The following is a 14642-nucleotide window of genomic DNA, read 5'->3' as shown; positions in this document are numbered from 1 at the left end:
ATGCGGTATAAGTGAGTATATATGTGTGATTCTGTATCTGTCAGTATGGTTGATGTATACCATTAATAGCTTAAAAAAAAAAAAAAAAGAAAAGAAAAAGAAAGCTGGGACCAAAAGATCTAAATCAAAATAAAAAAGGAGATACAAGTGAGCCAACAGTGTTAGTTCAATGTGAGAAAACATATAAAATAGAAATATCAAGGACATATGAGCCAGGGTAAAATTGCCAAAAGTCAGTCTGCACACAAATGTAATAATTCAGAGGAAAGAAATAGTTACAAAAAGGTAAGCAATTAGGCTCCAAGGAAACACAAATGCTACTTGTAAAAGATCTGGTTGTTGTTCAGATATCATCTATATACTGAATGAAGAATACTTCAGCTAGGAACCCAGCAAAAATAGATTCTGAGAAACAGGCAAAAAGTAGAGGTCAGTTTTACTTAGGAACCTGTAGGAAATACAGAACACTATAGAAAAAACAGGGAAAAAAGGAAAGAAAGAGAGGGAAGGAGAGAGGGAGGGAAGAGGGAAGAAAGGAAGTGGGAAGGGGAGAGGCAGGAAAGAAGGGAGAGATGAAGGAAGGGACAAAAAAAAAATAGAAAAAGGAAGGAAAAAACCTGGACATTGAGAAATATTTATGTACTTGTCCAGAAACTTCACAGGAAGCTTGTTTAATTATAATTTTGGCGTCAAGAAGAACATATAACAGACTATACCTAGATTAAAACTTCAGGGATAAGTGAAATCATCAGTATATCCCTTTGGGTTGAAAGGAAGCCTGAGAATATAGAATAGGTAATAAAATACCCTAAAGTAATTTCCTAAATGGGTATACAATTCAACTCACATGCACATATCTAAATATTTCAAATTAGGTTGGTGGAAAGGGTAAAGGATTGAATACTAGAAACCAGAACTTTATTTGATTATATTCCAATCCACTTGAACTGACTCATGACTAATAGTTATTTGACTCTTTTATTTCTCACTCATTGAACTTGTGGTTCACGAATTCATGAAATTATGAGAGAAACAACAAATGAAAGTGAAGACAAAATCTATGACTGAAAACCACATTTATAAAATTTTACAGTAAATTTCCTATATTTTTGCCTTTCTGTCTGAAAACAAATGCAGTAATGTGAATGTGTATACAAGTAATGTGCTTGCGTTAAATCAATTGAAATGTATTATTCAGAAATATCCATCTCTTCTCTTTCTATAGGAATCAAATACTATTTTCTATATGTCCATATCTTCAACATTATCACAGATAAAATTATCACTTTTTCAATTTTATCTTGATTTTAAAGATTTTCTGAAAACTCCTATACAGACTCGATCAAAATGAAGAATAGCTCAGTAATATCTGAGTTTGTTTTGTTAGGACTCACCAACACTTGGGAACTTGAAATTTTCTTTTTTTTCATATTTTTGTTGGCATATGCAGTGATTATGGCAGGGAATTTTCTCATTGTGGTCACTGTCACTTTTGACTCTCATCTGCACTCGATACCAATGTACTTCCTCCTTGGAAATCTCTCCTTTCTTGATATGTCTATCTCTACAATCACAACCCCTAAGATGGTTGCCGATTTTCTCAAGGAGAATAAAACAATTTCTCTGTGGGGCTGTATGGCTCAGATGTTCTTCCTTCACTTTTTAGGGGGCAGTGAGATGACTCTTCTCATAGTTATGGCTGTTGATCGGTACATTGCAATATGCAGACCTCTTCATTACACAACCATCATGAACCACCGGATGCTCATGGGCTCTGTGCTGCTGTCATGGGCTGTTGGTTTTGTGCATACGATGAGCCAGATGGTTTTTACCATCACCTTGCCCTTCTGTGGCCCCAATGTAGTGGACAATATTTTTTGTGACCTTCCTCTAGTTCTAAAGCTTGCCTGCACTGACACCTATGTTCTGGAGTTGCTGGTGATTGCTGACAGTGGACTACTGTCTTTCATTTGCTTCATACTCTTACTCATTTCCTACACTGTCATTCTGGTAACCGTCCGACATCGATCCTCTGGTGGCCTCTCCAAGGCTCTGTCCACACTGTCTGCTCATATTACTGTCGTCACTCTGTTCTTTGGGCCATGTATCTTCATTTACGTTTGGCCATTTAGTAGCTTTTCAGTGGACAAATTTCTTTCTGTGTTTTATTCAGTTATCACACCATTATTGAACCCCATTATTTACACTCTGAGGAATCAGGAAATGAAAGCCGCTATGAGTAGGCTGAGGACTCAACATGTAAGCTCCAGACAGAACTTCTAGGCAAGACCATGGTGAAGATTTTTAGAGCAAAAATCATATATATATTACACCTCAAAATAAGCTGGTATTAATTTTTGTTTGTATATATTTAAAATATTCATAATATATATTAAAATTACCAAATATTCCATCATTATACCTCTATAACATATTTGGCTTATTGGAAGAATAGTTTTTAATTGAAATTCAATTTAGTTGGGGTTAGCTTTTATAAATGTAATAAATAATTAAATAGGGGAGTTCCCATCATAGTACAGTGGAAATGAATCTGACTAGGAACCATGAGGTTGCGGGTTTGATCCCTGGCCTCTCTCAGTGGGTTAAGGATCCAGCATTGCCATGAGCTGTGGTGTAGATTGCAGATGCAGCTCGGATCTGGTGTTGCTGTGGCTGTGGTGTAAACTGATGGCTACAGCTCCAACTGGACCCCTAGCCTGGGAACCTCCATGTGGCATGGTCATGGCCCTAAAAAGACAAAAAGACAAAATAATAATAATAATAATAATAAATACGAAAAAAAAACCTGGCTCATAAACAAAGAGAAATCAAATATGAATTTTTCTATGTTAAATTCAGAATTAGAGATCTTTCAGCTAAATTTTCCATTTGATAAATTCACATAGAAAGTATTAACTACAGTGAAAAACACATGCACACATAAGTTTATACTTCTGTGGATCATAAGAGGTATAAAAATTATTAATTTTTAAACGACAAACAGGCAAGTTTCTATGTTCAGATAGATTCACTACTATTTATCTGCTGGCAAGAAGGCACATGTTTATTTATGAAGTAAATAGAAATTCCACCTGACATATAAATTTCACACACATAAGCTCCTTTATTCCATCATTTATGTTTGTATTCATAGTTGTTCTCATATACCTATCAAGAAGCAAGTAAAAGCATTACTGTTGGGTCAGTCCACAGGGACAGGGAGTAAACTACTCCTTATACATTCAGTCATTCACTTCACAACAAAACAGAAAGTATACAATCTGCTTACATTGCATAAATTGTGTTAAATGACAAAGTTTGATATATGGTTCATGGACATTAGAATATATAGACATTCTATGAGTTCTTTGGTATCAAACTTATGCACTGTTTTCCCAAAAACATTTAGTGATAATTTTATGGGCTTCTATCCAATACTTTTCTTCACTATCTCTAAACAATATGTGTAATATACCAGCTATAGGTTAAAGGGTGCTTTAACAATGTATCTCTAGCCATATCTGCATGATGTTTAACATAATTCTTATTTTAAAATATGCTTGAGGAGGGTAGGAACTGGATCCCTGAGGATGATCAATGGACATACTTGCATCTTTCCTTTTTTTTTACCTTGTTTGTTTTTTTTTTTTTTTTTTTTTTGCTTGTTAGGGCTGCACCTATGGCATATGGAAGTCCCCAAGCTAGGATTCCAATTGGAGCTGCAGCTGCTGGCCTGTGCCACAGCCATAGCAATGCTAGATCTGAACTGAATTGGCTACCTACACTGCAACTTGCAGAAATGCAGGATCCTTAACTCACTGAGTGAGACCAGGGACTGAACCCTCATCCTCAGGGATACTAGTTGGGTTCTGAACACTTTAAGCTACAATGGGAACCTCCTACTTGTATCTTTCTTACAAACTATTTCAAGCACAAAGTTTAGGGTAGACAATAACATAACATGTAGTTTTGTCAAATTTTTAACATCTTGCCTCATTTATTTATTATCTTTTACTAAAATTAAAATGGATTATTAGAAATAATAAAGACCTCTAAGCAACCTCCATATACAATTATTTGATCATATCAAATAAAATGATTATCAACTCTGTATGATACCTTTGTATATTTAAAAAAATTTTTCTCACATTTTGTACATTGTGCATAAAACTATTTTGCATAGTTTTACCTTGATATAAATGGTATCTATCTGAAAGAATTACTGCTGAGATCAGGAACAAGACAAGGATGTCTGCTCTTGCCACTACTCTTCAACATAGTTCTGGAAGTCCTAGCCACAGCAATCAGAGAAGTAAAAGAAATAAAAGGAATCCAAATTGGAAAGGAAGAAGTAAAACTATCACTATTTGCAGATGACATGATACTATACCTACAGAATCCTAAAGACTCTATCAGAAAACTGTTAGAGCTTATCCACGAATTTGGCAAAGTTGCAGGATACAAAATCAATACACAGAAATCGATAGCATTTCTATATACTAACAATGAAAAAGCAGAAAAGGCAATTAGGGAAGCAATCCCGTTTACCATTGCATCCAAAAGAATAAAATACCTAAGAGTAAACCTACCCAAAGGAACAAAAGACCTGTACTCTGAAAACTACAGGCCGCTGATGAAAGAAATCAAAGATGACACAAATAGATGGAAAGATATACCATGCTCGTGGATTGGAAGAGTTAATATTATCAAAATGACTATACTACCCAAGGCAATCTACAGAGTCAATGCAATCCCTATCAAATTACCAAGGACATTTTTCACAGAACTTGAACACAATATTTTAAAGTTTGTTTGGAAGTACAAAAGACCCAGAATAGCCAAAGACATCCTGAAAAAGAAAAATGGAGCTGGAGGAATCAGGCTCACGGACTTCAGACTATACTACAAAGCAACAGTTGTCAAAACTGCATGGTACTGGCACAAAAACAGAAATAGAGATCAGTGGAGCAGGATAGAAAGCCCAGAATTCAACCCATGCACCTACAGCTAAATAATCTATGACAAAGGAAGCAAGACTATACAATGGAGAAAGGACAGCTTGTTCAGTAAGTTGTGCTGGGAAAACTGGACAGCCACATGGAAAAGAATGACATTAGAACACTCCCTAACACCATACACAAAAATAAACTCCAAATGGATTAAAGACCTAGATATAAGACCAGACACTATCAAACTCCTAGAGGAAAACTTAGGCCAATCACTCTCCAACATAAACGACAGCAACATCTTCTCAGATCCACCTATCAAAGTATTGACAATAAAAAGAAAAATAAACAAATGGGACCTGCTCAAACTTCAAAGTTTCTGCACAGCAAAGGAAATCCTAAACAACACAAAAAGACAACCCACAGAATGGGAGAAAATCTTTGCAAATGAATCGACTGACAAGGGATTAATCTCCAAAATTTATAAACACCTTCTGCAGCTCCATACCAAAAAAACAAACAACCCCATCCAAAAATGGGCAGAAGATCTAAACAGACAATTCTCCAAAGAAGACGTACAGATGGCCGAGACACACATGAAAAGATGTTCAGCATCACTCATTATTAGAGAAATGCAAATCTCACAATGAGGTACCACCTTACATCAGCCAGAATGGCCATCATCCAAAAGTCTACAAACAATAAGTGCTGGAGAGGGTGTGGAGAAAAAGGAACCCTAGCACACTGTTGGTGGGATTGTCAATTGGTGCAACCACTGTGGAAAACAGGATGGAGATTCCTCAGAAAACTAAACATAGAACTACCTTTTGATCCAGCAATCCCACTCCTGGGCATCTACCCAGAGAAAACCATGACTCACAAAGACACATGTACTCTAATGTTCACTGCAGCACTATTCACAATAGCCAAGACATGGAAACAACCTAGATGTCCATCGACAGAGCAGTGGATCCAGAAGATGTGGTACATATACACAATGGAATATTACTCAGCCATCAAAAATAATGAAATACCAGCATTTTTAGCAACATGGATGGACCTAGAAACTATCATGCTAAGTGAAGTCAGCCATACAATGAGACACCAACATCCAATGCTTTCACTGACATGTAGAATCTGAAAAAAGGACAGACGGAACTTCTTTGCAGAACAGATGCTGACTCACAGTCATTGAAAAACTTATGGTCTCTGGAGGAGACAGTTTGGGGGGTGGGGGTATGTGCTTGGGCTGTGGGATGGAATCCTGTGAAATTGGACTGTGATGATCATTATATAACTACAGATGTGATAAATTCATTTGAATAATAAAAAAGAAATAAAAAAGAACACACTATTGATTCATTTAACAATTTGAATGACTCTCAAAGGCATTATGTTGGGTAAAAAATGATAAATCTCAAAGGCATTATGTTGGGTAAAAAATGTATGATCCCATTTACATGACAGTCTCAAAAGGTCAAAGCTCCACTGCATTTCTCAAAAACAAAAAGTCATCAACTTATGGCCGCTTTATATATATCAATTATTCACTGAACAAATATTATTATTTGAGCATGTATCATTTGCTAGTTACTATGCCAGGTACTGGAGATGAAAAATGTTCTTGGAGACTCAGTTCTTGCATGCAGAGAGTCTACTCTCTTGGTGTGGAGAGGAGGAAAGGAGGAAGAAACACCAACATGTAAACTAACAAAAAATTTTTTAAAATTGTAATTAGTATTAGGAAAAGCAAAAATAATATCATGAAATAAAAAAAATAAATAATAGGAGTATGGGGAGAGGGAAGGGTGCTTAGAAAAAACTTCTCTGTGTAATGGTATTTCATCCAATACTTGAAAATGAGAATATAACCTGTGAAGAAAAAATTATTCAGACAGAGGAGGGAGCAAGTGATATTCTCTGAAGGTGAAAGGGGCGGTGTGTTCCAGGAAATGAAAGCAGGAGTTTTGTAACAGCCAAGAGGAGAAGAGATGAGATGATAAGGACTCAGTAAGTTGATTAGATTTTATTTCTAGAGCAATGGAACATATTCACCATCTCCAACAGGAATATACCACTTCACTACCCCAGTAGGAGGGAGAAAGATTTTCTCTTTGCCTAGAAATAGCCCCAGCCAATGAGAAATTATCACCATTCTAAAATCTCACTTTCTTCCAACAGACTTTTGTTCAAGGCACCTCCCAACTTCCTCCTTTCTTTTTCTATAAAGTAACATTCCTCTCCTTTGTTTGCCAGACTTGCTTATGGTTATACTATAGCTTGTATATCCTGAATTGCAGTATCTCTGCTATTCCATTTTGCTGGTAAATTACTACCTGTTTTATTTTAAAGGTCAGCATAACGTAATATGATTTTATTTGTATTTAAAGTTTACTGGAGGAATTGACTGGAAAAGCCAAAGGTACAAGGTAGAGACTATGAGAATGCCTCGAAACACTTAAAGAGAAAGACACAATGAAGGTTTAGGTGGAGTGTTAAATGGAAATCATTTGATAAAAGATTTGATAATAATTTGATAAATTGGGAATATTTTGGAGGAACTCAAAGCAGGATTAGTAAAAGAAGTGAGGAAAAGGAAGGAGCTAAGTTCTGGCTGGAATCACTGGGTCAAGAGAAATGCCATTAGCTGAGATGGGGCAAAGTAAAAGAGTATGTTTTGAAAAGAACTGAAATATCTGTGAAATATTAATGAGGGAGATGTCAAGAAAAAACCTGGTCTTTCAGTAGAGAATTCAGATCACCCTGGGTTTCTTTATTTGGCTCACCAAGTATCTGGGACATACATTCTGTCTCAGCATTAACGTTTTCACCTTGTCACCTGCTCTTGTCCGTAGACCTTCTCAGTCCCCACATTGCTCTGAGACATCTATCCACAACACCCAAGAACATGCTAAGCAGTTCTACCCAGTTATGCCCAACTTACTTTCTGATTGCAATGTCTGTTTAAGTACTGACCAGTGATAATTAAAATGCTGCTATTTGGAGGGGGCAGCATATTACATGGTATGAAGTTTGAAAAACTTTATCATAAACATTTCCTTGAAAAGAAAGAAGCAATGGATTAGAATAAACAAAATTCTAGCTCTCTTAGGCCCAGTGCCAGATCAACATTTCTTTTGATGTGGTTTCCTTCAGGCTCTGAGCAAATGGACTAATTCTTATGAGCATGGTCACTTTAAATAAGGGAAAAGAAGGCACAGAGAGGGAGGCAGATTATTAAACAAGTGTAAATGCTGTTGCACACTTCTAGGTCACTACATTTCCCTCTTGTGATGTATAACTCACTTTCAAGTATAGGCAAGCCACTTAAATGTTTTCACCATCTTGTTTTTGAGAAAAACAACCCAAAGTGTGTTAACAACTCCCACAGCTAGATGACTTCACTTAACAAAAGAACATTTTTAATTGGCTATTGCAATCTGTGGGACTGGTTACCTGAGATTTGGGGTCATGTGGTATGGTATTTAAATATTTGTTTTATGGGCTCTTGTGACTCAATCTTTTTTAAAAAACAGTGGTTTTTGGAAGTGCCTTTTCTTCAACCTATAACTGCTCCCCTAAGATTTGTCTCAAAACTGGTATGTGGAATTTTTTCATTACATCAAGTAAAACATGAAATGTTATCATTCAGAGAGTTATAGGGATTTGGGGTTAAAGTTATCATAGAATTCATGTGACTTTGATTCCCGAGCATGAGAACTTGGTATTTGTATATGAGATTCTAAAGTCTGAAATATATCATTAAAGTATGTCTACTTATTATCATTGCTAACATTTTGGTGGGCTGAAGCACCAAGGCAAAGGTAAGCGTATTGATACATCATTCTGAAAGAATAGATGGGATGATAGAGAAGAGAATGGGGTATAAAATCATCATTTTAATGACCAGGTAGACTTCCTCAGATATATGTTCTTAGGATCATAATTAAGCAATAAATGGTTAAATGTGTTTTTTGAGTGTGTAAAACCTAGTTGATCAGTTTTTCCCTTTGATGCTAAATTTACTGCTATGTTTTAGCTTCTTCTCCTGTAAAGTTAGGATAATAACAGTACTTCCTTTGTAGCACTGTTGTAAGGATAAACGAGAACGGGCAAAGTGTTTACACACTCTTTTGTATCAGCTGACTAAGAAAAAGAAAATATGGGCTATTTTAGTTATGATTGGAAGAAGTTCTTTTCTCTCAGTATTTTATTTCATTTTTTAATTTTTTAATTTTTTTTTTTTTTTTTGCCTTTTTGCTATTTCTTGGGCCGCTCCCGCGGCATATGGAGGTTCCCAGGCTTGGGGTCTAATCGGAGCTGTAGCCACTGGCCTACGCCAGAGCCACAGCAACGCAGGATCCGAGCCGCATCTGCAACCTACACCAGAGCTCATGGCAACGCCGGATCGTTAACCCACTGAGCAAGGGCAGGGACTGAACCCGCAACTTCATGGTTCCTAGTCGGATTCGTTAACCACTGCGCCACGACGGGAACTCCTCTCTCAGTATTTTATAAATATAGAACGCTGTAATTTTATCTTTTCACTTCTTGAAGACTTTTTCTAGGCTTCTATTTTTTTTTTTTTTTTGTACTCACTTGAATAATACTTAGATAATTATTTGTTACATCTCAATGGAGGAACTAAATCAAGTCCTTCATATTCAAGAGCCTTTATCTACTTTGATTAATTATCTACATAGAGACAAGGAGCCAATTTCCTCACATAAATATGGTTATCTTCATTGTCAAGCTATCTTCTTTCTCTTCTATGTTTTTGACACCTTTCATAGCTCACATCTCTATAACTGTCACAAAAACCTTAAAATGACTGTGTTTGTGAATCTGAACTGAGCAACTTAGAATTTTACCCAAAGGAAAAGCTTGCATGACTTGACTTCTTACCTTGTAAACTTCACTTCTCTCTTTCTATTTGATTGGAATGCTTTGGCTAAAACTCGTGGCTCATAAAAATCAATTTCTGGGTCCAAAAAGTACCACTTATGAATTTCACATTTATTTTTAAATGGAAGAGTTGTTCCATGTGTAGTTTATTTTTATCTTAGGTAGAGCTCTGCAGTTGCTTGCTTTCCAAACTCAGTGACCAAGGAGAGATTATTCCCTAGGGATTCTGATGTCAAAGAGAGGGCACTATTTGTAAACTTGAAGTAGATTCTATAATGAAACATCAAAGAATGCCCTCCTCTTTTTCACAGCAATAACTACCGGGAACATAATTCTAGCTTTGGTTTACTCTACTTTCTTTTACAGGTGAGCTCTATAAAGACCTCTAAAAACTGGAATTAACTATAGGTGTATACAGAGAGAAAAGTAAAGAACACTACTTGGCTTCTTTTCAGTACTTAGTTTCTTTTTCATCAGATTTCCATTTCATTGTTTCAATAAATTTAGAAATATTAATTTATTCTAATACGTTATTTTAATCTTATCTTTTTGTCTTTTAAAATATCATGGATTGTTGACCTGCTCAGAAGCAGATATTTTCCCACTCAGATTGGCTTCACCTGCATGGAGGTAAAGTTGTATGAGATGATTTTTAATTATAACAGCATGCTAACACAGCTAATATTTATTTTTGAGTTTACAGTTTATGAGGCTATTTTAAATGTATGCTATAACAAATAAGGAATCAAAACGCTCAGAGAATTGTGATGAATTGAATGAGGACATGATTCCTATCTGTTTTGGTCATCATCTCTAGGCCTACAGAATGCTTGGCACATATTATAGTAGGTGCTCAATTAGTTGAAATGAATGAACAAAAACTTTAGCACAGAGAGTAAGTAATGAAGTCATGAATTAAGCCCTGATCTTCTGATCTCAAATTGTATGCTCTTTTTATGGCATCCTGTGTAAATTTTTACTCTCTGATCACATAACTGTGAATAGGAATATGATTACATCTTAAAATGGAAAAAAAAACTTTTATAATGACTTTAGATAAATTCTACCTGTACTTTTAGAAAAAAAGTCAAGTCAGTAAAAATAATTGTAGGCAAAATGCAATAATTTAAAACCAGAAAACTTTGGTTTAATGCACCAACACTTAGCAAGCACTTGTAGGCCTTATACACATAGATACTGTACTAACGATATTTTAAAAGGCACAAGAGTCTATGAAATAATACAAACAAGTAATTAGAAATTTTTATATTTTTATAGTCTCTCAATATGTGAAAGTCTTTCCTTGAATAAATAATACAGCTCAACTAGATGTCACTGAGGCTGACTACAGATACACAGAAAGTTCTTCTCAGTTTTCTCATATCTGGTCATGAGCTTCCTTTCAAGGGTCCTTTCTGGAAATCACAGGTCATTTCAATTTACACATTTATATAAAATATATAAATTACTTCTCAAATTCTTTACAGTGTACCTATGGAAATACTTATTTTGGAAAGCAATTCTATTCTTTCTAGAAAATAAAAAAAGACTAGGCTTACAATATGTCCTAATTTTAAGGCTGAAATTATACCTTCCTAAAATGTAGACTTGTTTAAGCCTATGAGGCAGAATACAGTAAAGCCATGTCAATTCCATAATAAGGTTAAAAGCTAAATTTCCATGCATTTAATTTCTACTATAGAAGTCAAAATTATACTGATGTTTTTTAAGAGAATGCTTATTGCATATGATTGTTATTCCTTTTGTCTTATGTAGATCTCCTCAAAGCTTGCTTCTCTTTTCTTTAGTTGTTGCTGAAATATGGTCTGCTTTGTGAGGCTTCTTCTGACTACTTGGTTAGTTCATATTCCTTTCTGCTGCTTTATTTTCTCCACAGCACTTATAACTAACTGACATAACATAAATTTTATTTTAATTCCCTCTTCCAGCCCCAACACCCCCTTAGGATGTAACTATAGAAAGGTGGAACATATTTGTCTTTATTTTTTTTTCCTCTATTCCTTGTCTCCAAGACATGTACTCTGCATGGTGCAGAGCAGGCAACCTTATATTGTTTGTTGAATGAATTAATTTTATCAATTATGCTATTCAGTTGACTTTGAAAAAATACTTTTGTGATTGTGATATTAACCTCATTAGGGAAAGAAGAGGTTATAAATTCATCAGCAAAGATAAATAGTAAGATTCAAATTTAATTAGGAAATTTATCATGATAATTAAATCTGCATTCAGAATCATCTTTGAAGAGCAGGTAGCTAGTCAGATTAAAGAGTACTGAAGTCAACTGCTGCAAAAGGGAAATCACATGGAGAAAAAGAGTGAAAAGAATGTCTGCTTCTGAGGTTCTAGGAAGATACTTTGATAAATTGTACCACTCACTTTTGTAAAATTCATTTTTTTAATATAGTAAAGTGAAGGCAATTTGTCAATCACACTAGTTTAATTTATAACATATTAATGTTTCTCTCATTATTACTGCAGATTATATCAAATGCATGGCCACATTTCACCTATTTCTCTGATGTCATTATCACAGCAACTGGGCTGATTTCCATCTCTTTACACTTCACCTAAACTTCCTCTCCTTTCAAGAAGAATCTTACATAAAAGGCATCAGGCTCATTTTCTGAATTAGTAATCTGAATGTGTAAGTATGGTACATGGAATTTTTAAAGTGCTTTTGAGATTCAGCACACTTCTTGTATGCTATTCTTGTATGTTAGAATACAGGGTTAAATTGACTTTTCTCTTGCTTCCATATTGCCTTACCTATTAGCTGGCTAAACATACTATCTCTATCTTTCTATCTAGTCAATCCATAAATGCAAAAGAACAATTCTTATAATTATGTAAGTAACTCAAACGAAAAAGGAGTTCCTAAGAATAATGTGAATAATTACTCTCTTATAGCCTCACTATATTATTTTGATAGTTATTGGAACTGAAGGAGTGACTTGATTTGCAAAATGGTGAAGGGCTTCTCCTTATTCATTTTAATTATTTTTCTTCCCTATAGATAACTTCAGCAGCCCAGGTTCTGTTAATGGATGGAGCAATAAGTCAGTGGTTACTGAATTCATTTTGTTGGGCCTGTCTAGCTCTCAGGAACTGCAACTCTTCCTTTTCTTAATCTTCTCTGTGTTTTATGGAGCTGCGGTCTTGGGAAACATCCTTATCATCCTCATAGTGATCACAGACTCTCGACTGCACTCCCCAATGTACTTTCTTCTCAGTAATCTCTCCTTCATTGATGTGTGTCAGGCTACCTTTGCCACTCCCAAGATGATTGCAGACTTCCTCAGCAAACATAAGACCATCACCTTCCAGGGATGCATGTCACAAATCTTTTTCTTGCATGTTTTCGGGGGCAGTGAGATGGTGCTTCTTGTTGCCATGGCCTACGACAGATACATTGCGATTTGCAAACCTCTGCATTACATGACTATCATGAGCCGAAAGGTGTGTGCTATTCTGGTGGGGGTTTCTTGGGCCATTGGCATTCTACACTCATCCAGCCATCTAGCATTCACGGTTGACCTTCCTTTCTGTGGACCTAACAAGGTGGACAATTTCTTTTGTGACCTTCCCCTCGTGATCAAGCTTGCCTGCTTAGACACCTATGTTTTAGAGATCCTTGTGCTCACAAACAGTGGCCTGCTCTCACTTATCTGTTTTCTCCTTTTGCTCATTTCTTACACTGTCATCCTCGCCACTGTCCACCGCCAGTCCCCTGGTGGGACATCCAAGGCCCTTTCCACTCTCTCTGCCCACATCACTGTTGTAGTTTTGTTCTTTGGCCCATTAATCTTTATCTATATTTGGCCCTTTGAAAGCTTCCCAATTGACAAATTTATCTCTGTGTTTTTTACTGTCTTCACTCCCTTCCTTAACCCTATGATTTACACGCTGAGGAATAAAGATGTAAAGGAAGCCATGAAGAAGCTGAGGAACCAGCATGTGGGTTCCAAGGAAGTCTTTTAGACAACTGTGAAGAAGTAACACAAGTCTTTTCTTCTTGTTGTTTGCAACGTATGTATATAATTGTTCTGACTGTGTTTCTATCACAGTTAGTCTTTCATGATTATAGGACCTGAATCTGGTGCTGTTGGTAAATGCAGTGCAGGATCTCATATTATGCTATCTGTCCTGATATTCTCTGGCTCAGTCATCTTCTCTAAAACAGCAACTATATATATTAAAAGTCCCAAATATTTTTTTTCCTATATATAGTTAAAAAAAATCTTGTGGCATTTTAAAGTCATTTCTATATTAAGGCAGATTAGTTAACACATATAATTTATTGGGGTAACAAAGAAAGAAATTTAGCATTAAAAACAGAATGTGGGAAGTTCCTCTTGTGGCTCAGTGGTAAGGAGTCTGACTAGTATACATGAGGATGCAGGTTTGATTCCTGGCTCACCCTGGCTAAGGATCTGGCATTGCAGTGCGCTATGGTGTATGTCACAGATGGCTTGGATCCCACGTTGCTGTGGCTCAGATTTGACCCCTAGCCTGGGAACTTCCATATGCCACAGGTGTGGCCCTAAAAAAAGCAAAAAAAAAGAAAAACAAAACAGAATCTGCTTTGACATGATATGCTGAATGAAGACTTCTCTACTTTTATAAATTATAGTTCATAATTATTTCAGCTAATAACTTGATTCATATAAATAGCTGCAAGTATTCCACACTCACAAATAAGGCATTAGTGTTTATAAAATTTTTTATTTATTATTTATGTTAAATTTTAAATAGCTAAAATACTATAAT

General features: G+C 35.7%; 2 protein-coding genes across 2 annotated transcripts; both read left to right on the top strand.

Moving 5' to 3' along the window:
* On the top strand, positions 1–2283 carry LOC100518976 (olfactory receptor 4L1-like). Its single transcript, XM_021081906.1, has 2 exons — positions 1–11; positions 1314–2283. Exons 1-2 carry the CDS (start codon positions 1–3, stop codon positions 2281–2283), a joined length of 981 nt encoding a protein of 326 aa, XP_020937565.1.
* Positions 2284–7598: 5315 nt separating this feature from the next.
* LOC110258609 (olfactory receptor 4K1-like) lies at positions 7599–13853 on the top strand. Its single transcript, XM_021081905.1, has 2 exons — positions 7599–7608; positions 12889–13853. The coding sequence occupies exons 1-2, from the start codon at positions 7599–7601 to the stop codon at positions 13851–13853; spliced, it is 975 nt and encodes a 324-aa protein (XP_020937564.1).
* The last annotated feature ends 789 nt before the right edge of the window (positions 13854–14642 follow it).

Source organism: Sus scrofa, unplaced genomic scaffold (genome assembly GCF_000003025.6).
Source record: "Sus scrofa isolate TJ Tabasco breed Duroc unplaced genomic scaffold, Sscrofa11.1 Contig2509, whole genome shotgun sequence".
Lineage (NCBI taxonomy): Eukaryota > Metazoa > Chordata > Mammalia > Artiodactyla > Suidae > Sus > Sus scrofa.
The sequence above is the reverse complement of the archived record's forward strand: the minus strand, read 5'-3'. Positions and strand labels throughout refer to the sequence as shown.